The sequence below is a fragment of the Grampus griseus genome (genome assembly GCF_964374135.1).
Source record: "Grampus griseus genome assembly, chromosome: 11".
NCBI classification, from domain to species: domain Eukaryota; kingdom Metazoa; phylum Chordata; class Mammalia; order Artiodactyla; family Delphinidae; genus Grampus; species Grampus griseus.
Window position 1 is genome coordinate 42,709,819 of NC_139005.1, and position 23,947 is coordinate 42,733,765.

Sequence of the window (23,947 nt, forward strand, 5' to 3'; positions counted from 1 at the left end):
GACTCAGACGAGCCCTGGTGTCAAGGCAGACCTACGTGCCGAGTAGCTCGGCCCTGACACTTGTTGAGCTGCACGGTTCCGCTGAAGCGTTGCTACCTAATCACGGAGAAGACGTTCCCTGAGGAGGGCCAAAATGGCGACGGACTCCTCCTGGCACAGCCCTGTTCCCTCCCGGCTCTAGTAACGCCCATTGGTTAAGTTGGAGGCGGTGCCAGGCTCCCCCCGCCGCCTCATTGGACTGAATGACTGAGGGAGACGCCAATTCTCCTCTGCCCACTCCAAGTTCCTGCCCTCAGAGCTCACGCGGCGTTCAATTGGCTTTTATTCACGTCAACTTGCGTCCTATCGTGTCTCTTTTCAGTGTTAATCCAATCATAACTTTCCTGGCTGCCCGCCTGATTTCTGACTGGTTTTGATCAGTTTCATCCTATCCCATTCCTGTCTACTTCTTACCTCCTCCCACCAGGACTTTGCCCAGGCACGTCCAGGGTTCTGGTTGGTTGTTGTTCTGTCAGTCCAATGAAAGCTCTTCCTATCCCTACCTCTCAGGGAGCCCGCCGGGCAGTTGACTGGCTTCTTTTCAAGCCTATCAACTCTAGTTCCCGCCCACCTTCACTTCCTGCGTCTTTCATTGGCCTTTAAAACTGAGAGAGCGCTCTTTTTGGGCGGACACCTCGCACGCAACTTTGTCTTGCACGCCTTAAGAGTGCAAGCGAGTCTTACCATTGGGCAATCTACCCGTCTTTTTTCTGCAAGTCCCTCCTTTCTCCCTCCCTCATTGGGCGGGGCAGCAGTGAAGGGGCGGGGCCTAGGCCGGGCTTGTGGCGCGCTGCTCCCTCCTCCTTACCCCCCCCCCTCCCTGTCCGGTCCGGGTTCGCTTGCCTCGTCAGCGTCCGCGTTTTTCCTGGCCCCCCCCAACCCCCCCGGACAGGACCCCCTTGAGCTCGTCCCTCGGCTGCCACCATGAGCGGTAAGGATGAGTCCACTCCAAGCTTAGGGGTGGGAGGGGAGTGAGGGGGCGCGCGCGAGGGCCGACCGGGCGGTCCCCGCCGTAGGGGGGACGGGCGGGAGGCGGCGGCGGCGGCCTTGGTCCCGCCCGGGGCGGAGGGAAGGGAGGGAGAAGGGGCAGTGGCGGGGCCTCCGCGGAGGAGGGGGATGGGCCACCCGCCCCGGGGGAGGGGGCAGCGTGGCCTCGCCCGCCCCCTGCCCGCCCCGGCCACGGGGGACGGGCCTTACCCCCCACTACTCGGCCGCTCGCCTGAGGCTCCTCCTGCCGGGGGCTGGAGCCGCGGGGGCGGCCCGAGCAGTGCAGGCCCCGCCCGGGCCAACCGCCTCCCTGGTCCGCCCTCTGGTCGCCGCCGGCCCCAGGGCCCTCCCCCACCCCCCGGCCGTAGATTACCCCTCCCCCCCGCAAATTACCCCTCCCCCCCTACCGTCCCGCCCTTTCCACGCCCCTCACCCCGAAACCGCCCTTTCACTCTAGGGCCCGCCCTGTAGCCGCCCCGAAACGCCTGATTTCTAACGCCTGGACCTCTTTAGCCCCTTACTAGTATTCACAGATGTTTCCCCACTCAAACTTTTTATCTGTTCTTTTCCCCTTTCTCTTCCTTTCCTCTTGTTACTTTTTACACTTGAATTTTTCTTTTTCCTTACCTCCTTTGACCCTACTTTTAGCTCGCTTTCCATCCACTCACGTGTTGTTTTGTGCCTTACCTATCCTTTTTTTCCCCAGGATACTTTTAAACTCTTTCAACATGCCCACCGACCTTCACATTTCCTGTATCAAAAGCACCTTTTCAGTGTTTTATGAGTTTAATTTTGTGCAAGGGAGAGTCGAGGCCCAGTTTTGGCACCACCTAGCCTAGTTTACATCCTACTGGTCCTACAACTGTTTCTTCTCCCCCAATCCTTTTTTTTTTCTTAATACTGGCGCCTTTCACCTTCCTGTTAGTCATTTCTGTTTCATCACAGCCTCCTTTACCCTTCCTCACTTTACCCTTCTCCTTTCTCGAACTTTAAGTTATTTTCAAATTCTTTTTAGACCAAGATCACTCCATGGATGAAATGACAGCTGTGGTGAAGATTGAAAAAGGAGTTGGTGGCAATAATGGGGGCAATGGTAATGGTGGTGGTGCCTTTTCTCAGGCTCGAAGCAGCAGCACAGGCAGTAGCAGCAGCAGTGGAGGAGGAGGAGGGCAGGTAAGTGATGATCTGGACAGAGTGGGGAAGGTGTTGAGAGGATGTAAATATTCATAGATGATTGTCTGTCTTTTCATAGGAAAATTTTTAAGAAAGGGCTGAACTTTTATAGATAGGGAAGTAAGCACAGAGAGACAAGTAGCTTGGAGATCCCCCCAAATGAGAATTTCAGCAGTATAGATAGGTCAGCTTTTTGTTTGGGTTTTTTTTGTTGTTGTTGTTGTTTTGCTGTTTATATTTTGTGTACTACCCCCTGGGCTGGCAGATGGGTGTCACTAAAGTAACTCCTTTCCTCTCCTTTATTTCTGGCCAGGAATCCCAGCCATCCCCTTTGGCCCTCCTGGCAGCAACTTGCAGCAGAATTGAGTCACCCAATGAAAACAGCAACAACTCCCAGGGCCCAAGCCAGTCAGGGGGCACAGGTGAGCTTGACCTCACAGCCACACAACTTTCCCAGGGTGCCAATGGCTGGCAGATCATCTCTTCCTCCTCTGGGGCTACCCCTACCTCGAAGGAACAGAGTGGCAGCAGTACCAATGGCAACAATGGCAGTGAGTCTTCCAAGAATCGCACGGTCTCTGGTGGGCAGTATGTTGTGGCTGCCACCTCCAACCTACAGAACCAGCAAGTCCTGACAGGACTGCCTGGAGTGATGCCTAATATTCAGTATCAAGTAATCCCACAGTTCCAGACCGTTGATGGGCAACAGCTGCAGTTTGCTGCCACTGGGGCCCAAGTGCAGCAGGATGGTTCAGGTCAGATACAGATCATACCAGGTGCAAACCAACAGATCATCACAAATCGAGGAAGTGGAGGCAACATCATTGCTGCTATGCCAAACCTACTCCAGCAGGCTGTACCCCTCCAAGGCCTGGCTAATAATGTACTCTCAGGACAGACTCAGTATGTGACCAATGTACCAGTGGCCCTGAATGGGAATATTACCTTGCTACCTGTCAACAGCGTTTCTGCAGCTACCTTGACTCCTAGCTCTCAGGCAGTCACGATCAGCAGCTCTGGGTCCCAGGAGAGTGGCTCACAGCCTGTCACCTCAGGGACTGCCATCAGTTCTGCCAGTTTGGTATCATCACAAGCCAGTTCCAGCTCCTTTTTCACCAATGCCAATAGCTACTCAACAACTACTACCACCAGCAACATGGGAATTATGAACTTTACCACCAGCGGATCAGCAGGGACCAACTCTCAAAGCCAGACACCGCAGAGGGTCAGTGGGCTGCAGGGATCTGATGCTCTGAACATCCAGCAGAACCAGACATCTGGAGGCTCACTGCAAGCAAGTCAACAAAAAGAGGGAGAGCAAAACCAGCAGACGCAGCAACAACAACAAATTCTCATCCAGCCTCAACTAGTTCAAGGGGGACAGGCCCTCCAGGCCCTCCAAGCAGCCCCACTGTCAGGGCAGACCTTTACAACTCAAGCTATCTCCCAGGAAACCCTCCAGAACCTTCAGCTTCAGGCTGTTCCAAACTCTGGCCCTATCATCATCCGGACACCAACAGTGGGGCCCAATGGACAGGTCAGTTGGCAGACTCTTCAGCTGCAGAACCTCCAAGTTCAGAACCCACAGGCCCAGACAATCACCTTGGCCCCAATGCAGGGTGTTTCCTTGGGGCAGACCAGCAGCAGCAGTACCACCCTTACACCTATTGCCTCAGCTGCTTCCATCCCTGCTGGCACAGTCACTGTGAATGCTGCTCAACTCTCCTCCATGCCTGGCCTCCAGACCATTAACCTCAGTGCATTGGGTGCTTCAGGAATCCAGGTGCACCAGCTTCCAAGCCTGCCCTTGGCTATAGCAAATGCCTCAGGTAAGGCTTGAAATCTTTTGTATTTATCTCCAGAGCTACTTAGCATCCCAGCTGAAACTATTGAGTCTAAAGAAGGGAGTAGAATCTTTTGAGGGTAACACTTTCTTGAGGGCAAGTCAGTCAGAGAAATAGCAATGATTCTAAGTCATTTGGAACTGACTTAATGGAACCTTTTTTTCTTTTCCTCAGTTAATCTGATGAGAAAGGAGCCCTTCTGGGCAATGTCCCTGGGGTCTCTGTACTTTCAGTGCCTTTGGTGCTACAGAACAAGGGTCGGCAAACTTTTTCTGTAAAGGGCCAGACAGTAAATATTTTAGGCCTTGTGGGCCACGTGTGGTTTCAGTTACATGTACTTTTTTGTTTGGTTTTTGCAACACTTTAAAAATATAAAACCATTCTTACCAGTGAGGGCTTTATTTGGCCTGAGGGCTCACCCCTGCGGGGATAGGAATTGGTTATAAACTTAACCTATTTGTAGGGCAGTTATTAAATCATCAGATACTTCTTATGAACTGTAAGCAAGGGAAAAGTGATGGATTCCAAAGGACTTTTCAACAAAATAAGTTCCCTGGTTAATCTTTAGTTAACCAGAAGAGCGTACCCTCTGAGCAAGCAAGGTTTAATTTTTTCAACTCCTACTTACCTTGAAAGTACTTATGTGTATTTTTAATAAGCTTCTTAGGTGATTCTTTTTTTGTTTAATTAATTTATTTTTTGTTTCTTAGGCTTCCTAGGTGATTCTCATACTTCCTATATTAGAGAGCCACTTCCTAGTCTGCTTTGAAAGTAGTGTGTGGTTGAGAAGGGAGGGGCGAGAAAGGGAGTGGGGACCAGAATGGAGTTGGGGAGGTGGAGCTGAGAGGAGTTGGGAATAAGGAGAACTTTGAAGGGGAAAGAGTCGTCAGGGAAGAGGTATATATTGGAATGTATGTTGAATCAGTTGATGCTACTATTCAGTCATTTATTTTGAACTATGTTCACTAGTATTGGTTAATTTGAAATTTAAAACATTTATTTTAAAAGGTGAAAGTTAGTTTATTTAGAATTTATCATTTTAAATTCCATGGTGATGGAGCTAATCTTTAATAAAGCACATTAGGATACATACACATTTTTATATTCTGGCATGATATATACAAGTTATGATGGGAAATAGTTTAATACCACCAAACTTCTACTTCTGTTGGAATATGTGTGGGTTTATTAACTGTTTACTTTTATTATAGAGTTCTCATTCCGTTTAGACTGGTTCTTATGTAAGAGAGGATAACAAATAGGCAACCATATTTCCTGCCTCTTGCAGTTTAGGAAAATCTGTGCTGGGGAGGTCTGCTCAAGTTCCCTGCTTTCTCACAGTCTTGTAGTGTGTTTAAAATTAGTACATTTTGAGCCTTAACAGACTAATTTTCTTAGTGAATTGGAGATCTTGGAATAGAAAGTTAGAGCTGGAAGGGACCTGAGAAAATCGTCTCATACAACTGCCTTATTTTCTAGATGAGTACTTTGAGATACTGGGAAGCACTTAAGTGATGAGACTACTTGCTGTTAGTTCTAGTCTGGGGCATTCATTACCTGTTAGTTTTAACTTGGGACATGAGAAATCCTTTAGACTGTTTAAAATGTTTCGGAAAAGATATTTTTGTTTCTTTGAAATTTAAGGCTCTAGAGCTGGCAAGTTTTTTATAGGCTAAAAATTATGGGAGTAGAAATGGGAAAAGTTTAATAAAAACTGAACCCAACAGCCTGGAAAATTAGACACTTTCTGGGTAATCTACATTTGTGTGTTTGTTTTCTCTTTGCTCTTAGGTTGTTGTATCCAGCAGTTTTGCTCTTCAAAGGAAAGCAAAACTGAGATTGTTCTAGTTAGTAATAATTTGGATCCTTTCAATTTTTAAACGGTTTATAACTTCAGCTCTAAGGAACAGTTCTGAACAGTTCATGATTGCTAAATCATGCTCTGGGGAAGTCTGCCATTTACTATGTCATAAGATAGGGCTACCGACCTAGCTGTTACTGATGGTCTCTGAGCTCTAGAAAATGCATGCCTTTTTGTAAGGTAGCAGCAGTTTGACATTCACTAAGGAGAGAATGAGGCTCTGAAAGGCCATTTTGTGAGAGTTGAGATTGCTTTATTAATAGTGGTTTCTGAAGATACATGTTTCTTTCTGGTTAGTCATACTTGTGCAACATTTTTTTCCCCTTCAATTGATCTGACTTCAGCCTTAATGAAAGATAATAAAGTCATTTCCTGGAAGCTTAGTGCTCCTTAGCTGTTGTGCGGCTGCTACAAAGTGTCTCATATATAGTTATTTCTGATATATGGTTTTTCTGGTATATAGTTATTTTATTAGAAAAACTCAACCTCTTGGCAGTATGATGTAGTGGAAAGAGCTTTGGATATGAAATCATGTTGTAAGCTACAAGCTACAGAGAGGTAGGTAGATAGCACTCTGCAAAGTGAGACATTATTATTACATGGTTGTGGAAGACTGCAGGTTAGTATGTTTACTTTTCTTTTCTTTTTTTTTCTTTTTTTTTTTTTTTGGCCACACTGCACAGCTTGTTGGGATCCTAGTTACCCAACCAGGGATCTAAGGAACCCATCCCCCTTCCCCCCCACCACCCCCCAGCAGTGGAGGCAAGGAGTCCCAACCACTGGACTGCCAGGGAATTCCCACATTTATTAGTTTTTAAAGGTAACGTTTAAAAATCTTCTAAGCTCTCATTTTGACTTTCACTATGTTTGTTTGCTTGAATATACAGGCAAAGGCACAAACTTAGAACCAAATAAGCCTGCCGTCTCTGTATTCCTGTTTTTCACAGCTCTGCCCCTGGTGGGTGGTAGTGAAGAAGAGACCACCCAGTAAACTGAGTTTAGTTTCCAGACAGTGAAATGATCTATAGGCTCTTAGTTTTTGTTGTTTTTTAAGTTAGCAGCTTTTTTTTTTAATCAACACCCTTTCCCCTTTATCAGCACCCTTTTCCCTTTCATTTTCTAGTCATATGCTCAAAGATCTTGGTTTTTTGTTTTTTTGTTGTTTTTTTTTAAGCTTAAAGCTTCAGATTTTTTCTCAGCCACTGCTAAATCCAGAAAACTCTTCCCCCAGGTTGAGGAGGGGCCTGGTTTTGAAAGACTTAGTTTGGATGACTTTGTGGGAGTTCTGCCTAATAAAGAGTGCAGGGGTGGGCTTTGGCAAGAGAATAGAGCACATTTCCTTGATGGCTATAATACACTAAAGAAGCAAATTTCAGGCACTAAAAATAAAAATTTCACATCTGCTCAGTTTTATCGGGGTCAGGAAAATGTCTCCTCTTAGAAGTTAAGTTGAATGCGATACCAGAGTTGGTTTGCCAAGTGTCGCTAAACTTGGGGTCAGATTGCTGAGACCTAATTTGTTAAGAGAGTTGTATTTTAGACTAGTTCATTTGAACATTAGTGATAAGTAGGTTTAGAGGATTTAAATGTGTTCAAAATTAACATTCTAGTGCAAAAGGTCATACAAGAGAATTTTCTACTTTAAAATAATAATACTCTTATCAAATATAAATGTTTCTGCGTCATTTGTTGTATCTAATATTATATTTGATTCTTAGTGTGATTTTTTAAGTGCTTTTTAAACGAGTTCAGTTTAAGTAGAAAAGGTCTCCTTTAAAACGTAGGTGCCTTGATTGATTTGAAAAGACTGAGAAGGCAGTCTTGAGACCTTTTCAATTGCTCCTATTTATTCATTCCAGTGGCTTTCTGTCAATGACGTCATTGTTAAATCCTGTTGCATTGTGTAATGTGGCCATTTTAGTTCTTAATTAAATAACGAGCACAAGGGTGCCTAGTGTTTCAGAAAAATTTAGTATCTGTTCTCATATCTCCCTTTCCCTTTAATTGTTCTACTTTGTAAAGTAGCATATAAATGTTGGCACTAAAAATTTAGTTCTGCTCATTCCTTGCTTCTGATTGTTTTGTTTTCCCTCCTTGAAAATGTTTTAAATGTAAGATGAACATCTGTAGAAAAGCTTTATTACATAACGCTTTGTAAGTTACTGGTTGGGTGTCTGTAAACATTAATAGATAATAATTAGTTGAAAATTTTCAATTTGCTGTTTAATTGAAAAACAGGGCATATTTTTCATATTTCATACAGAAGGGATATCACAATAGTACTATACCTTTCTGTAACATTTAGCATTATTATACAGGCCCTGGTGTTCTGAAGCATTATTTAAAAGGTATATGCCACACTATGACTACATTGTTAATACTATTCTAGGTTTTAAGAATTGGGCCCCTTAAAAGACCCTGAAAAAGTTTCTGAAGAAAGTTTTTTTCTTCAGAGTTGGTTGCAAATCTGGGCTGTAATTTGAATTTATACTTTTCCTTCCAGTGTTTTTTAATTTTAATTATTTATTTATTTAAAAAATATTCATTTATTTATTTGGCTGCTCCCAGTCTTAGTTGCGGCACGGATCTCTGTTGTGGTGTGCAGGATCTTTAGTTGCAGCATGTATGCGGGATCTAGTTCCCTGACCAGGGATCGAACTTGGGCCTCCTGCACTGGGAGCATGGAGTCTTAACCACTGGACCACCGGGGAAGTCCCTCACTCCAGTGTGTGTGAAACTCTGAGTGGCTTATGGAAACTGCATAATATAACTCGTTTGATAAGTTGGGCATGCCTGTCTAATTTACTATGAATCCTTCTCACCCTATATCTGTGTGTAAAATAAATAATAATTTAATGATTTCAAAGAAACGGTTAAAATATAAAATACCCAGGTCAAGACAAAGACTTGCCCATTACAAGATGAGAGAACTCAGTTAAAAATCTACATCTCTGGAAAAAAAAAAAAAAATCTACATCTCTGAAGGAATTCCCTGGTGGTCCAGTGGTTAGGACTCGGCTCTTTTCACTGCTGTGGGCCTGGGTTCAGTCTCTGGTCAGGGAACTGAGATCCTGCAAGCCGCACGGTGAGGCCAAAACAAAAGAAAAACAAAACAAAAAATCTACATCTCTGAAAAAAAAATTTGAAACGTTTTCACAGGAAATCACATATTTGCTGCAAATAATCTAAGTAAGGTTAAATGCTATTGAGATGGATCATTTCAGATTATTCCATATGTTCTTCATTAACTTGACCCTGTTTGGATTGCTTAGAAGGGGGGTGAGGATCCTCTCCAATTCCCTCCTTTTTTTAAAAAAAAAATTTGGTTGTGCTGGGTCTTAGTTGCAGCAGGCGGGTTCCTTAGCTGCAGTTCGTGGGCTCCTTAGTTACGGCATGCATGTGGAATCTAGTTCCCCGACCAGGGATCGAGCCCGGGCCCCCTGCATTGGGAGCATGGAGTCTTAGCCACTGTGCCACCAAGGAAGTGCCTCCAATACCCTCCTTTTGGAAACCTAAGGTGTAGAAAGATTCAGTGACTTGCCAAAGGTCACTGACAAAATTTACAGAGTGATAGAGGTCTTCTGACTTCAGATCAGTATCCTTTCCATTACACTACTACTCTCTCTTTTTTTTAAATAAATTTATTTGTTTATTTTTGGCTGCGTTGGGTCTTTGTTGCCGCATGCGGGCTTTCTGTAGTTTCGGTGACCGGGGGCTACTCTTCATTGTGGTGCACGTGCTTCTCATTGCAGTGGCTTCTCTTGTTGCAGAGCATGGGCTCTAGGCGCACGGGCTTCAGTAGTTGTGGCTCGTGGGCTGTAGAGCGCAGGCTTAGTAGTTGTGGTACACAGGCTTAGTTGCTCCGTGGCATGTGGGATCTTCCCAGACCAGGGCTCAAACCCGTGTCCCCTGCAATGGCAGGCGGATTCTTAACCACTGCGCCACCAGGGAAGTCTGAATTTTAGCAAAATTTATTGAGCATTTATTGTGTGTCAGATGTGTTAGGCTCTTGGAATTCATTGAAACAGGTATGTTCCCGGGCCTTCTTGGAGCTCCAGTTGCTGTTGCGTTATAGTTACCTACACTTAGTGCAACGAGAAGCCCGCGCACCGCAATGAAGAGTAGCCCCTGCTCATCGCAACTAGAGAAAAGCCCATGCACAGCAACAAAGACCCAACGCAGCCAAAAATAAAATAAATTTATTTAAAAAAATAAATAAAAATGCTGTCGTGTCCTTTAATACTTGTTTTTACTTTTATTTATAATTTTGGCTCAAGTTTGTAAAAGAAGATGCATGGAAAGAGGAAAGAGATTTGTATATATATATTGTGATGTACTTAATGATATTTTTGCTTGGTTGCTGTTAAATCCCTAGCATTTATGTAGTTTTAGGAAAAATTGATTAAAACGAAAGAATATGAAAAGTAATATAGATATTTTTAAATAATTATTTTTAATTGTGGTAAAAACCACATAACATAAAATATACCATCTTAACCATTTTTAAGTGTACATACAGTTCAGTGATATCAAGTATATTCACATTGTTATGCAACAGATCTCCAAAACTTTTTCATCTTACAAAACTGAAACACTACCTATACCTATTAAAATCCTATTTCCCCCTCTTCCCAGCCCCTTGCAGCCATACAAAGTAGGTTCTACTTTGTATTTCTATGAATTTGACTACCTTAGATATCTCATGTAAGTGGAATCATAGGGTATTTGTCTTTTTGCAACAAGCTTATTTCATCTAGCATAATGTCTTGTGAGCTCATCCGTATTGTAGCATGTGACAGGATTTCCTTCCTTTTTAATGCTGAATAATATTCCATTGTATGTATATACTACATTTTCTTTATCCATTCATCTGTGATGGCCATTTGGCTTTCTTCCACCTCTTGGCAATTGTGAATAGTGTGGCTGTGACTTGGGTGTGCAAATATCTCTTTAAGATCCTGCTTTCAGTTCTTTTGGATATATACCCAGAAGTAGGATTGCTGAATCATATGGTAATTCTATTTTTTTTAATTTTTAATTTTTTCATTTATTTATTTATTTCTGGCCGTGCCGTGCGGCTTGCGGGGATCTCAGTTCTGCGACCAGTGATTGAACCTGGGCCCTGGCAGTGAAAGCGCCAAGTCCTAACCAGCGGAACGTCAGGGAACTCCCAAGTAATTCTGTTTTTAATTTTCTGAGGAAATGTATTTTGTAGCTTTGCTTTTAGCTTCTATAAACAAAGATTTTCAAAAACTACATTTCCATACTATGTTTTCAGTTAGAACTACATTTTAAGCTTTTTTGTCTGATTATAAGATTATTTCCAGATAAGATTATTTACAGATTTCCTATAAGATTATTTCCAGATTTTGTAATCTAATGGAGCAAGATCATTAATACACTATAGCTGATATCCAGCTGCTTTTACATTATTTAAATACGGATATTTGTAATGTAAGATGCTTAAAATGGAGCTCAAGGATTGAGATTTGAGACAGGAATTATTACCGTTTAAGGTTGCACATGAAAAATTGTCATGATAGGGAATTCCCTGGCGGTCCAGTGGTTAGGACTCCAAGCTTCCACTGCAGGGGGCGTGGGTTTGATTCCTGGTCAGGGAACTAATATCCCACAAGCTATGCGGCACGGCAAAAAAAAAAAAGGGAAAAAAATTGTCATGATATACAATGTTTTTTTTTAAATTTTAATTTTATTATTTTTATTTTATTTTAATAAATTTATTTTATTTATTTATTTTTGGCTGCATTGGGTCTTTGTTGCTGCGCGTGGGCTTTCTCTAGTTGTGACGAGCAGGGGCTACTCTTCATTGCATTGCGCAAGCTTCTCATTGCAGTGGCTTCTCTTGTTGCCGAGCACAGGCTCTCGGTGCGCGGGCTTAGTAGTTGCGGCTCGCGGGCTCTAGAGCACAGGCTCAATAGTTGTGGTGCATGGTTTAGTTGTTCCATGGCATGTGGAATCTTCCCAGACCAGGAATCGAACCCATGTCCCCTGCATTGGCAGGTGGATTCTTAACCACTGTGCCACCAGGGAAGTCCTGATTTTATTATTTTTTTAATACAGCAGGTACAATTTTTTTTTTTTTTTTTTTTTAAGGGAAATTGGGGCCGGATTGTGAAGGGTCGTTTATTATGCATTTCTTTTTTATATTTATTTTATTTATTATTTTTGGCTGTGTTGGGTCTTCGCTGCTACACGCGAGCTTTCTCTAGTTGCCTGAGCGGGGGCTACTCTTTGCGATGCGCAGGCTTCTCACTGCGGTGGCTTCTCTTGTTGCAGAGCACGGGCTTTAGGCATGTGATCTTCAGTAGTTGTGGTACGCAGGCTCTAGAGCGCAGGCTCGGTAGTTGTAGTGCATTGGCTTAGTTGCTCCGCGGCATGTGGGATCTTCCTGGACCAGGGCTTGAACCTGTGTCCCCTGCATTGGCAGGTGGATTCTCAACCACTGCGCCACCAGGGAAGTCCCCACATTGTATTATTTTTAACTGAAATGTGAAATTCAGATGCATCCAGACTTAAATTACTGATGGTTCTTTGATTTATTCCTGAAAACATTCTGATGAATAATTGACTTAAGTCTTAAAATTTTATTGCAATAACCAGAATGGAGACGTTATAAAGTATTATCATATTACATTATCTAGATGGGTTTTACCATAAAAATTTAAGAAATAGGCATTTAAGCTTTAAGAAATAGGCACATGTAATAAGGGTTACATGAAATAGGCACTTTCATTTCCCGTACTTCTTTCCTAGCGTTGAAAATTTTTACTCCATGGACTGTTTGGTTTTAATCATAGCTTTGCTTGCAAAGGAGTTTGATGCTGTTTAAAAGTGGTACCACCCAAGAAATTGGTCCCTTTCCAAAAAGCTAAGCATCAAACTTAAACAAACCTTTCATTTTTTTAGCTCCATAAAGCGTCAGTATTATAGATAGTATTGTCCAGAATGATTCTCTTAATGAGAATGTTACTGAAGGACTACTAATGTTGCATCATCTGAAGACCCCCTCATAAAAGCAAGGTATCCCAGGACCACAGTAGAGCAGATGGTTTGGAGATACCTGGCATTGTGCTCAGCATGCTCTACAATATTGTACCTAGAGGAAACAAAAATATAAAGGCTATGTTTGGAAAACATGAGCTTCTGTTCAGAAGTCAAGTTCTAAGGCTTTTCTAGTTCTGGTTCAAAACCACCATCAGGCCCATGCAGCTGCCTTCTGAAACCTGAAATGGAGGCTGAAAATGAAAGCTACTGCTGCACATGAATGGTTCTGTTTATAAATGAGTCACATTGTGTCATGTCTCCTGTTTTCTTATACCACCTCCACACCACCCCCATTTCTATTCCCAACCTCCCGTGAGATGTTGGTACTATGAACAAACACAGGCACTCGCTAAAGAGTACTGTTTTTTCTTTTTTTTCCTGTTTGCTATGCTGCTGTTAGGAGGGAAAATGAAATGACTCTTTGAAAGTACAATATAAAAATCCACAAAATTGTTGGGAGATTGGGAACAGTTGTTGGGAAAAGTTTTTCTACTTGGTTAGTACTCTTCTGGATGGGAAGTTATAGATGACTGACTGTAAGTGGGATCTTAAAGCCAAAATACTGCGGTTTGTTTTTTGTTTTAAATACTGTTTTTGCAGATGAACAAGTCTCACATCCTGTGTAGTATAAGATTGAACAGTTTAGCTGGACGAAATAACTCCAGCTCTGAAACTAGAAGTAATTGAAAATTCTTTGTGAAAGAAAAAGAAAGTTTGCCCTGAATGAGATATTCAGTGTAGACAGGGGAGTGATACACTAGGATCCAAATCATAACTTTGCTTCTTACTGGCTATGTGACTTAGGGGAAGTTCTTCATCCGCTATGAGCTGAGGTTTCTTTATCTGTAAAAGAGAGTTAGTATTAATATTTACCCCCATGGGATTATTAAGCTTAAATGAGGTAGAGAACATGTGAGAGCACATAATAGGTGCTCAACACATATTAGTGCCCACCTCTCAATAAAAGTTCTGTCTTCCATCCATTTAAAAGTAGGATTTTAATCACTTAGTTGAAGGCAGCTCTTTCAAGTTGTTGTGTCTAGACCTTCACGTTCTTTCTCACCCATTATGTTTCTTGTCCATTGGTGTAGTCATTGAACTACCACAACTGCCAAAGGAAGTAAATTCCAACCAGTATGCTTTGTTCTTTCATAAACCATTCTAGTAAAAACAGTAGTTGACAGTAGAGGTTTTTAAGATTACCCGTGGATTTTCTGTTTCTTCATCTCTCGTTGGCCTGGTTGTGAACTTGATAGACAGTTTGCTAGAAAAACATTCTCCTTGATGAACACTTTGTTGACACTTCATATAATGATAATTAGGTTTCTCAATTTCTGTTTCAATGAATCATTTTTCTGTCCCTATTTTCTTAAGAGTTGTTTGGTTTTCTGTACATTAAAACAATTTTATTTTTTCCTTTTACCTTCCTAGAACTTGGTTTTACTCAATCACTGTTTTACTTCCTTTTGTAATCTCAGCTAATTCCTGTCTCACCTATCTCACCCCCACCCCCCGAGAAAAAACTCAACACTTCAAAAATGATTGTGAAATAATTTAAGACATCTAGGCAGGTGTAAAGGATAATACAGTGGATATTCTTTTACCCATATCCCAGGTCACAAAATGGTACATTATAAATATTATTAAAGCTCACAAGATTTGTCTGCCCTTCTAAAATTTTTTAAAATTGCTGCTGAACTGTATGTTTTATCAAGTAATGGTTGTGTGTGTAAACTCACTTGTTTTAATCTTCTATCGCAAAAGGAAAGTAAAAAATTGAGAAACTGGTTAGGTCTGAACCGACTCAATTTAGTGATTTTGTAATTTCTTGACTTCTGTTCATCTAAGAACAAGGATGATTATAGCTGCTCAGTTCTTTCTGGTGATGTAAATTCACAGATGTACAAATACATACAAACAAATATCTAAGACATTTGTTAGCTGCTCTTTGTACAGTTTTAGGTATGTCAGTGTTTTAGATCTTAAATGCCTGAAGGGCAGGAACCACCTCTGTTTTTCTTTATACAGAGCATGTTTGGTACCATAAACATATAGGTGCAGAATACATGATCTAAAGGGAGAATACTGGTTACGCACACTGCTATGTAAATTACAGTTTCATTGTGGGAAATGGGGAAATTCAAAGCATTCACTTTATAAATATCTATAGAGCTAAAATTAGAAAACTTACCTTTGAGGATAGGAAAAAATTTTTTTATTTTTTTGGCCATGCTGCATGGCTTATGAGGTCTCAGTTCCCGAGGGATTGAACCCAGGCCAAGGCAGTGAAAGCCCAGAATCCTAACCACTAGGCCACCAGGTAACTCCCTAAATATATTTTTAAGTAACCTGTTTAAGTGATATTGGTAAAAACATTAAACAATGCAAATAATACTGAAAGTAAAATAAATATTATTCAAATAATAATGAAAGTAAAGTAAAAATTTATTGAACATTAACTATCCAAAGAAAATCACTGTTGAAATTTTGGTGATCATCCTTCCAGATATCTTTTTGTACCTTTGTGTACAATTTACAAAGAAGTCTGCATATTGTTTTATGAAGTAGAATCATACTGTTCACAATTCTCCATAATCTTATATTTACTGAATAGAATATCATAAACATATTTTCCATAAATAATAATAAATATACATCTACCTCATCATTTTAAATGATTGTATGGGAATTCCTTAGTATGTTTGTACTAGGATATGCTTAACCCTACTGATACACTTTTTTTCTAAAATTTCACTGTCATAAGTAATGCTCTGGTGAATATTGTTGTTTATACTTTTTAGATTAAAATTTTGTAAGTGAGCAATTCTACTTCTAGGTATATTTCTAGGAGAAATGAAAACGTACATCCACACAGAAACTTGTACACAGATGTTTGTAGCAGCACTATTCATAATACCCAAAAGGTGGAAACAACCTAAATGTCCAATGGATAAACAAAAGTAGTATATCCATTTGATGAAATATTATTCAGCCATAAAAAGAAATGAAGTAGTGTTACATGCTACAATGCGAGTGAACCTGGAGTTAAGTGAAAGAAGCCAGACCAAAAAAGGTCACATATTGTATGATTCCATTTATATGAAATATCTAGAATAGGAAAATCCATAGAGACAGTGATTGCCAGAAGATGGGGTGAGGGGAGAATGGGCAGTGATTCGTTAATGGACAGAGGGGCTTTTCTAGGGTGATGAAAGTTTTGAAAATAGAGGGAGGTGGTAGTCGCACAACATCGTGAATGCACTAAATGCCACCTAATTGTACACTTTTTTTTTTTTTTTTTTTTTTTTGCTGTACGCGGGCCTCTCACTGTTGTGGCCTCTCCTGTTGCGGAGCACAGGCTCCGGACGCGCAGGCTCAGCGGCCATGGCTCATGGGCCCAGCCGCTCCGCGGCATGTGGGATCTTCCCGGACCGGGGCACGAACCCGTGTCCCCTGCATCAGCAGGCGGACTCCCAACCAGTGCGCCACCAGGAAAGTCCGACACTTTGTTTTAATAATTCTTCCTTTATGAAAGTTTTAATATTTTCCCTTATTACTACTTAAAATTTTTTTTTCCTAATTAGTCTCTTATTCTTTCAGATGAATTGGACATATTTTGTCAGGTTCCCCTAATAAAATCTTTTGGAATTTTTATTTTGATTGACTCATACTATACTTTCATTATTTTCTTATTGATCCTACACATTTCTTGCTAACTTTAAGCTTCGTATTGTATAGTTTTCGTTGCTATTGCAAATAGGATCTTTTCTTCCATTTTATTTCTAACTGGCTCTTATTTGTATATAGGAAACCTATTGACTTATTGTGTGTTAATTTTAAAATGGCTGTATTACAATCTTATTGCTTTCAATAATTGTTAGTGACTTTCTTTAGTGATTTTTAGTTATTTTCCAGGTATACTGTCATGTCATCTACAAATAATTTTACCTACTCCTTTTTAATATTTGTACCTCATTTCATTCTTGTCTTTTTAAATAAGAGTCACAATAGTAGGGATCCTTGTTTTATATTTCACTTTCAGAGGGGTGATTTTAAATTACTGCATAATATTATATCAAGTTGTTTGCCACAGTTTATTTCTCTTTTGTCAAATACTCAGGCAGTTTCAAGATTTCCTGTATTTTAAATATAGAATATAATAGAACATATAGTTTTCTCATTTTATTTATTTATTTATGGCTGCGTTGGGTCTTCATTGCTGCATGTGGGCTTTTCTCTAGTTGCAGCTAGCTAGCGGGGGCTACTCTTCATTGTGGTGCGCAGGTTTCTCGTTGCACTTCTCTTGTTGTGGAGCACGGGCTCTAGGCGCACGGGCTTCAGTAGTTGTGGCATGCGGGCTCAGCTGCTCTGCGGCATGTGGGATCTTCCAGGACCAGGGCTCAAAGCCGTGTCCCCTGCATTGGTAGGCGGATTCTTAACCACTGCACCACCAGGGAAGTCCAGTTTTCTCATTTTAAATCATTTTCTTAGAATAAGTCCTCAAGAGTATGTTAGCTGATTCATTTATTACATAATCAGTATTAAAAGAACAGAACAGAAAACTCAGAATACGTTAAATAAAATGCATACATCTGAATTATTCATTGCCATATTAAGCAAAAGTTGAAGGATACCAGTTTAGGAAAAGGAATTCACAAATGCATAGATGAACATCTGTATATTTTCATGGAGTAGCATTTCCATCTTTTATTCTTTTGTCATACTGTCATTGACAGTTTAAAGCTGTGATGTGTTTCTGTAACACTAGATATAAATAGAGTATCTGCTTAGTATTTATCTAGTAAACTGGACAAATTAAGACAAGGAGAAGTCTAATTCTCATATTAAAAAGTTACCTTGGGGTTTATGCTTGGGAGGTTTAAAATGTCAGCTGGGGGCTTCCCTGGTGGCGCAGTGGTTGGGAGTCGGCCTGCCAGTGCGGGGCACACGGGTTCGAGCCCTGGTTTGGGAAGATCCCACATGCCGCGGAGCAGCTAAGCCCGTGAGCCACAACTACTGAGCCTGCGTGCCGCAACTACTGAAGCCCGTGCACCTAGAGCCCGTGCTCCGCAAGAAGATAAGCCACCACAGTGAGAAGCCGATGCACTGCAACGAGGAGTAGCCCCCACTTGCCACAACTACTAGAGAAAGCCCATGTGCAGCAACGAAGACCCAACGCAGCCAAAAATAAATATAAGTTAAATAAGTAAATTTAAATAAATAAATAAAAGGTGGCTTCTTGAAAAACAAAAAAATGTCAGCTGTACTGTATCAGATTATATAATTGCACTGTGGGTATAAACTTAGAGAGCCCTATCATTAAAAGGTACCCAATATGTAAGTGCCTATTTACATTGTCACTTCAGGGATCTCAGGATGGTATGGATCTGAAGAGTTAACTTCTTTTTTTTTTTTTTGGCCCCGCCGAGTGGCATGTGGGATCTTAGTTCCCCAACCAGGGATCGAACCTGCACCCCCTGCATTGGAAGCTCAGAGTCCTAACCACTGGACCTCCAGGGAAGTCCCCTGAAGAGTTACTTCTTAGTATTGATTCAGATTTTTATGCTTAATGTTACTGTATTATGATTATAAATATATAAAGTTTATTTGTGCAAATAAATAGTAATTGAGGGGAAGATGAAAAGGATAATAATAGTTAATTTGTTGTGATGGTAGAATTTGGGATATTTTCACCCCCTTTTTGGTTTTCATTACTGTTAATAGTACTATAAATATTTTTTAGACTGTTATTTACAGAACATGATAGATGGCTACTATTATTCATTTTTCTTCAGGCCCTACTAGAGAAATTAATTTGGTTTTGTTAGCGAAAGCCTCTAGTATACTTGAGTGTGAGGTACTTATCTTTACTATGTACATCTCTACTTTGCTTCAGCATTCTTTCATGCTTTATCATCAAACAGCATCTCCTTGCTACATTTTATCTAGGAAAATTTCTGAAAACGTGAAATTTTATCCACAGCTTCTTTCTCCTTTCAGAAGTATACAGTGTGTTCAAAACAGTTATTTCTGCATTACTAATCAACCCCAGGCTATTTTTAATGGGAATTATGTATAATTTGAAGAGTTCGATATGATTATCCTTTTTCAGTGGTAAATCCAGTGGTTAGAAACAAAATATTAGATTACTGTGCATTTTATTCTTTGTTTTATAGTATTTATTGCTGCTGTTTTAAACACTAATGATACAATTTGGTGTTACAACTCCCCTAGATAAACTCAAAAGAACATACTGTGGGTAGTAATGGTACATGTGTAGATGGGAGGAAAAAAACATTAAAAGTCACATTTAGCCTTTTTATTTTCTTAATATACGGTGACTTACTGAGTACCTCCTAAGTGCCAGGAACAGTGCTAGGTATGCTGTATTTTAATTTTTATTAGTTATCCCAGTATCCTTTTTGCCATTGAGGAAAGTAAGGCTCAGAGAGGTTCCTTGGCTAATAAGTGGTGAAACCAGGATTCATATCTAAGTTTGTCCAACTGCACCATTATAGTGCATTACAGTGTATGTAATGGCCCTTATTAATTTTAATCATCAGAGGCTCTCAGTAATTTAAAATGTCAGTTGAATATGAACAGTTCGAAAGTCAGTCAAGGGAATTCCCTGGTGGTCCAGTGGTTAGGATTGTGTTCATCTCTCCTTTAATCAGGGAAGTGATAGAGGCATGAAATAAGTCCAAAATTAATTTTTCTCATTCTCCTATTTATTGTATCACTTTCGTGTTCTTACTAAACCAAATGACTGTATTCTCTCTTTTTTTTAAAAAGGGTGTCTTTTAAAATTTTTTATTATTTTTTAAATTCTTACTAAAATTTTTCTTTGGCTGGGCCGTGTGACTTGCAGTAGCACGGCCCAGCCAAAAAAAAATTTTAATAAGAATTTAAAACTTAGTTCCCTGACTGGGGATTGAACCTGGGCTCTCAGCAGTAAGAGCACAGAGTCCTAACCACTGTACCAGCAGAGAATTCCCAACTATATTCTCTTAAGCTTTATGCTCCTTCTCACAGCTTTCCTCTGGTATATATTATATATTTAAATGAATTTTAAATCATAACAGTCTGAATAATAATAGGTAATTATAGCTAGTTTGCGAGGGATGTTAAAGTGAGTCCCTTTCCCAGGAAATTATCACTATGGTGAGAGCTGGCAGAAAGATAAGGCAATTTTAGTTCATTTCTCTGTCTTGAAAAACAATTTTCACTATGGAATGATGTTGACAGAGATAGGAAGTAAGTGAAAGTCTTGGAATTTATAAGAATTTTGGTATGTTACTAATGATCAAATTTTCAAATCCTTAGTTTTCTTGGACATGAAAAATAAGGAAATGTGTACCTTTGGATTGACGATGGATAATGTAAAACCAGAGAGTGTTTAGTTAAGGAAGCATTACCAAAACTGGGGGAAAAAAATGTAGTTTTGATGGAGACACATCTGAATTACAATTCTTCAAATGGTCCCATTTAAAATTTGTGCGTACACTGCACGCCTTTCCCCTCTTTTTTTCTTCCTCCTCAACACTTCCCTGGGAGGGTGGGCTTTTAAAACACCTATCACTTAGTTACAGCGACACCTACTGGTGAGAGCCTTTGCAATCATTGTGCTGATTGCCCTGTACTTTGGGAAGACTGCAGTTTCTGCAATGTGAAGAACCAATTTTTAAAAAACGCTGTAATGGAGATTGACATATGTACACTATTGATACTATGTATAAAATAGATAACTAATGAGAACTTGCTGTATAGCACAAGGCACTCTACTCAGTGCTCTGCAGTGACCTAAATGGGAAGGAAATCCAAAAAAGAGGGGATATATGTATACGTATAGCTGATTCACTTTGCTGTACAGTAGAAACTAACACAATACTGTAAAGCAACTATACTCCAATTAAAAAAAAAAGTTCTACATTGATAATTTCAGGTCCAGTTAAAAAATAAAAAATAAAATAAACTAAAAAAAAATAGGGACTTCCCTGGTGGTCCAAGTGGCTAAGACTCCATGCTCCCAAAGCAGGGGCCCTGGGTTCAGTTCCTGGTCAGGGAACTAGGTCCCACATGCTGAAACTAAGAGTTCACATGCCGCAACTAAAAGATCCCGAATGTGGCAATGAAGATCCTGAGTGCCGCAACTAAAGACCCAGTGCAGCCAAATATATTGAAACAAACAAACAAACCAAAAAAAACACTGTAAAACACTGTTAATATGCCAAAAAGTGGGGAGATGCATAGGCTGATTTTTGTTTTCACTGTGTCGGTGTTTTTAATGATAAAAGTTGTATAATTACACTATAGAAAATATGAGAAGGAGAAAGGGGAAAAACAAAACTAATAGCACTTCCCATTACAGTCACCAATTTGGTGTTTGCTCTATTCTATATAAATTTTAATGTATGTATTGGGTTGGCCACAAAGTTCGTTCGGATTTGTCTGTAACATCCTATGGAAAAACCCGAACGAACTTTGCAGCCAACCTAGTGTTTCTTTAGCATAGCTTTTTTTCTTAGTATGCATGTAATGTGTTTCTTCGTTTGTTTGGTAATATAGCATAAGCATATTGTCTAAATTGTTATACTTTAATTAATCATAAATTTTACTGACTGCCTAGTAGTCCATCAGGTTACCTGAACAGTTTATTTACATTTTAATTCATTTCTTCTATTGCTGTTGTAAATAATTTGATGAGTGTCTGTTCAAATGACTTTTTCCATAGTTGGATTTTTTTCAATGATGAGCATTTTTATGGACTCTGACCTTTCCCCAAATAAGTTATGTTTTTGCTTATTAGTGAGGTTGAATATTTTTCCTTCTCCTTGTTTATTTATTATTTTTTATTTTTGGTTGCATTGGATCTTTGTTGCTGTGCGCAGGCTTTCTCTAGTTGAAGCGAGCGGGCGCAACTGTTTGTTGTGGTGTGCAGGCTTCTCATTGCAGTGGCTTATCTTGTTGTGGAGCACGGGCTCTAGGTGTGCAGGCTTCAGTAGTTGTGGCACAGGGGCTCAGTAGTTGTGGCTCGCAGGCTCTAGAGCACAGGCTCAGTAGTTGTGGTGCACAGGCTTAGTTGCTCCACGGCATGTGGGATCTTCCCGGACCGGGGCTCGAACCCATGTCCCCTGCATTGGCAGGCGGGTTCTTTTTTTTAAAAAATTTATTTATTTATTTATTTTTGGCTGCATTGGGTCTCGTTGCTGTGTGCTGGCTTTCTCTAGTTGTGGTGAGCGGGGGCTACTCTTCGCTGCGGTGCCTGAGCCTCTCATTGCGGTGGCTTGTCTTGTTGCAGAGCAGCGGCTCTAGGCGCACGGGCTTCAGTAGTTGTGGCTCACGGGCTCTAGAGCGCAGGCTCAGTAGATCTCACATATCACGGGCTTATTTGCTCCGGGACATGTGGGATCTTCCTGGACCAGGTCTCGAACCCATGTGCCCTGCATTGGCAGGCGGATTCTTAATCACTGTGCCACCAGGGAAGCCCTCCTTCTGCTTGTTTACAGATTGTACCAGTTGATTTGTCTACTGGCATGATAATATTTTTAGGAACTTGCCTGAGCTCTTTTTTTAAATAAAGAAATTCATTTGCTGAAAATAACTTCCTCAAGTTCTTACTGGCTTTTTCTAATACAGAAGCTTTTTATTTTTGTATGTCAAATGAATTGATCTTTTCTTTTGTGGTTTCTTTAATGAATTCAAAAAATCATAACATAGATCTCTACGGTCTATGCCTTATAAAAGTTTTTGTCTTTTAATCATTTATTTTTGGCTGCATTGGGTCTTCATTGCTGCGCGCGGGCTTTTCTCTAGTTGCAGCGAGTGGGGGCTACTCTTTGTTGCGGAGCATGGGCTCTAGAGTGCAGGCCCCATAGTTGTGGCTCACGGGCTTAGTTGCTCCACGGCATGTGGAATCTTCCCGGACTAGGGCTCGAACCCGAGTCCCCTGCATTGGCTGGTGGATTCTTAACCACTGTGCCACCAGGGAAGTCCCTAAAAGTTTGATAATTGTTTTCTTTTCATATTTAAATATATGTGTGTGTGTGTATTTAACTCCCCTCCCTCCCTTTATTTTTCATTCTGTTTAATATGAAAAATATAAAGAAGTCAACCCATCATTTAAAGAAACCAATATTAGTGTTTTTAAATTTTTTTCCAGTCTTTCTTTCCAGACATTTTTGTAAACATTGTACTTTATCTGCCCAGAATTATTTTTGAAGTGTGACAAGGGTGTGATATTGTAACTTCAATATCTAAAGTTACTTTGAACATATGGTTTGTCTCTCAGCTTCCTGACATCCAGAGCAAAAAAGGCAGCTAGAGATACCTTTTTCTGTCTTGTGTTTTATCTCACTAGAGTTTGGGTCCTTGACCGTAGAACCTAAATTTAGTGTGTGGCACACAACAGAGATGAAATAAAGATTTATTGTATTAAAATAAATAAAAAATAAATATTTTCTGTCTCCCTATTCCTGTGGTACCCCTCATCCCTGACAGTGTAGGTTTTTTCTTTTCACTTTTCCCCTTTGAACCTTTTCTTTTTTCCTTCCTTCCTTTTTTAAAAAAGAACTTTTTGAACTATAGTTTGCTTTTTAAAACAGCTTTATTGAGCTATAATTCATATACTCTATAATTCACCCATTTAAAATGTACAGTTCAGTGGATTTTAGTATATTCACAGAATTGTGCAACTACCACCACAATTCGAATTTAAGAACATTTTCATCACCCCAAAAAGAAACACCACTTGACCCATTAGCTATCATGCCCCATTCTCGTTCCTCATCCCCAGTCCAAGACAGTCACTAATCTACTTGCCATCTCTATGTACTTGCCAGTTCTGAATGTTTCTTATAGATGAAATCATACAATATATGGTCTTTTGGGATTGGCTTCTTTCACTTAGCGTAATGTTTTCAAGGTTCATTCATGTTGTAGCATGTATCAGTACTTCATTCTTTTTTATTGCCAAATAATA

General features: G+C 40.4%; 1 protein-coding gene across 1 annotated transcript in view; it reads left to right on the top strand.

Annotated features, from left to right (window-relative positions):
- Nucleotides 1-891: 891 nt before the first annotated feature.
- The window catches only part of SP1 (Sp1 transcription factor), a 42,790-nt gene continuing 19,734 nt past the window's right edge, over nucleotides 892-23,947 (top strand). The window contains exons 1-3 of the mRNA XM_082666012.1: nucleotides 892-970; nucleotides 2,042-2,199; nucleotides 2,513-4,028. Coding sequence (XP_082522138.1) covers nucleotides 964-970; nucleotides 2,042-2,199; nucleotides 2,513-4,028 — 1,681 coding nt within the window. The 5' untranslated portion in view covers nucleotides 892-963. The remainder of the gene's footprint in view (nucleotides 971-2,041; nucleotides 2,200-2,512; nucleotides 4,029-23,947) is intronic.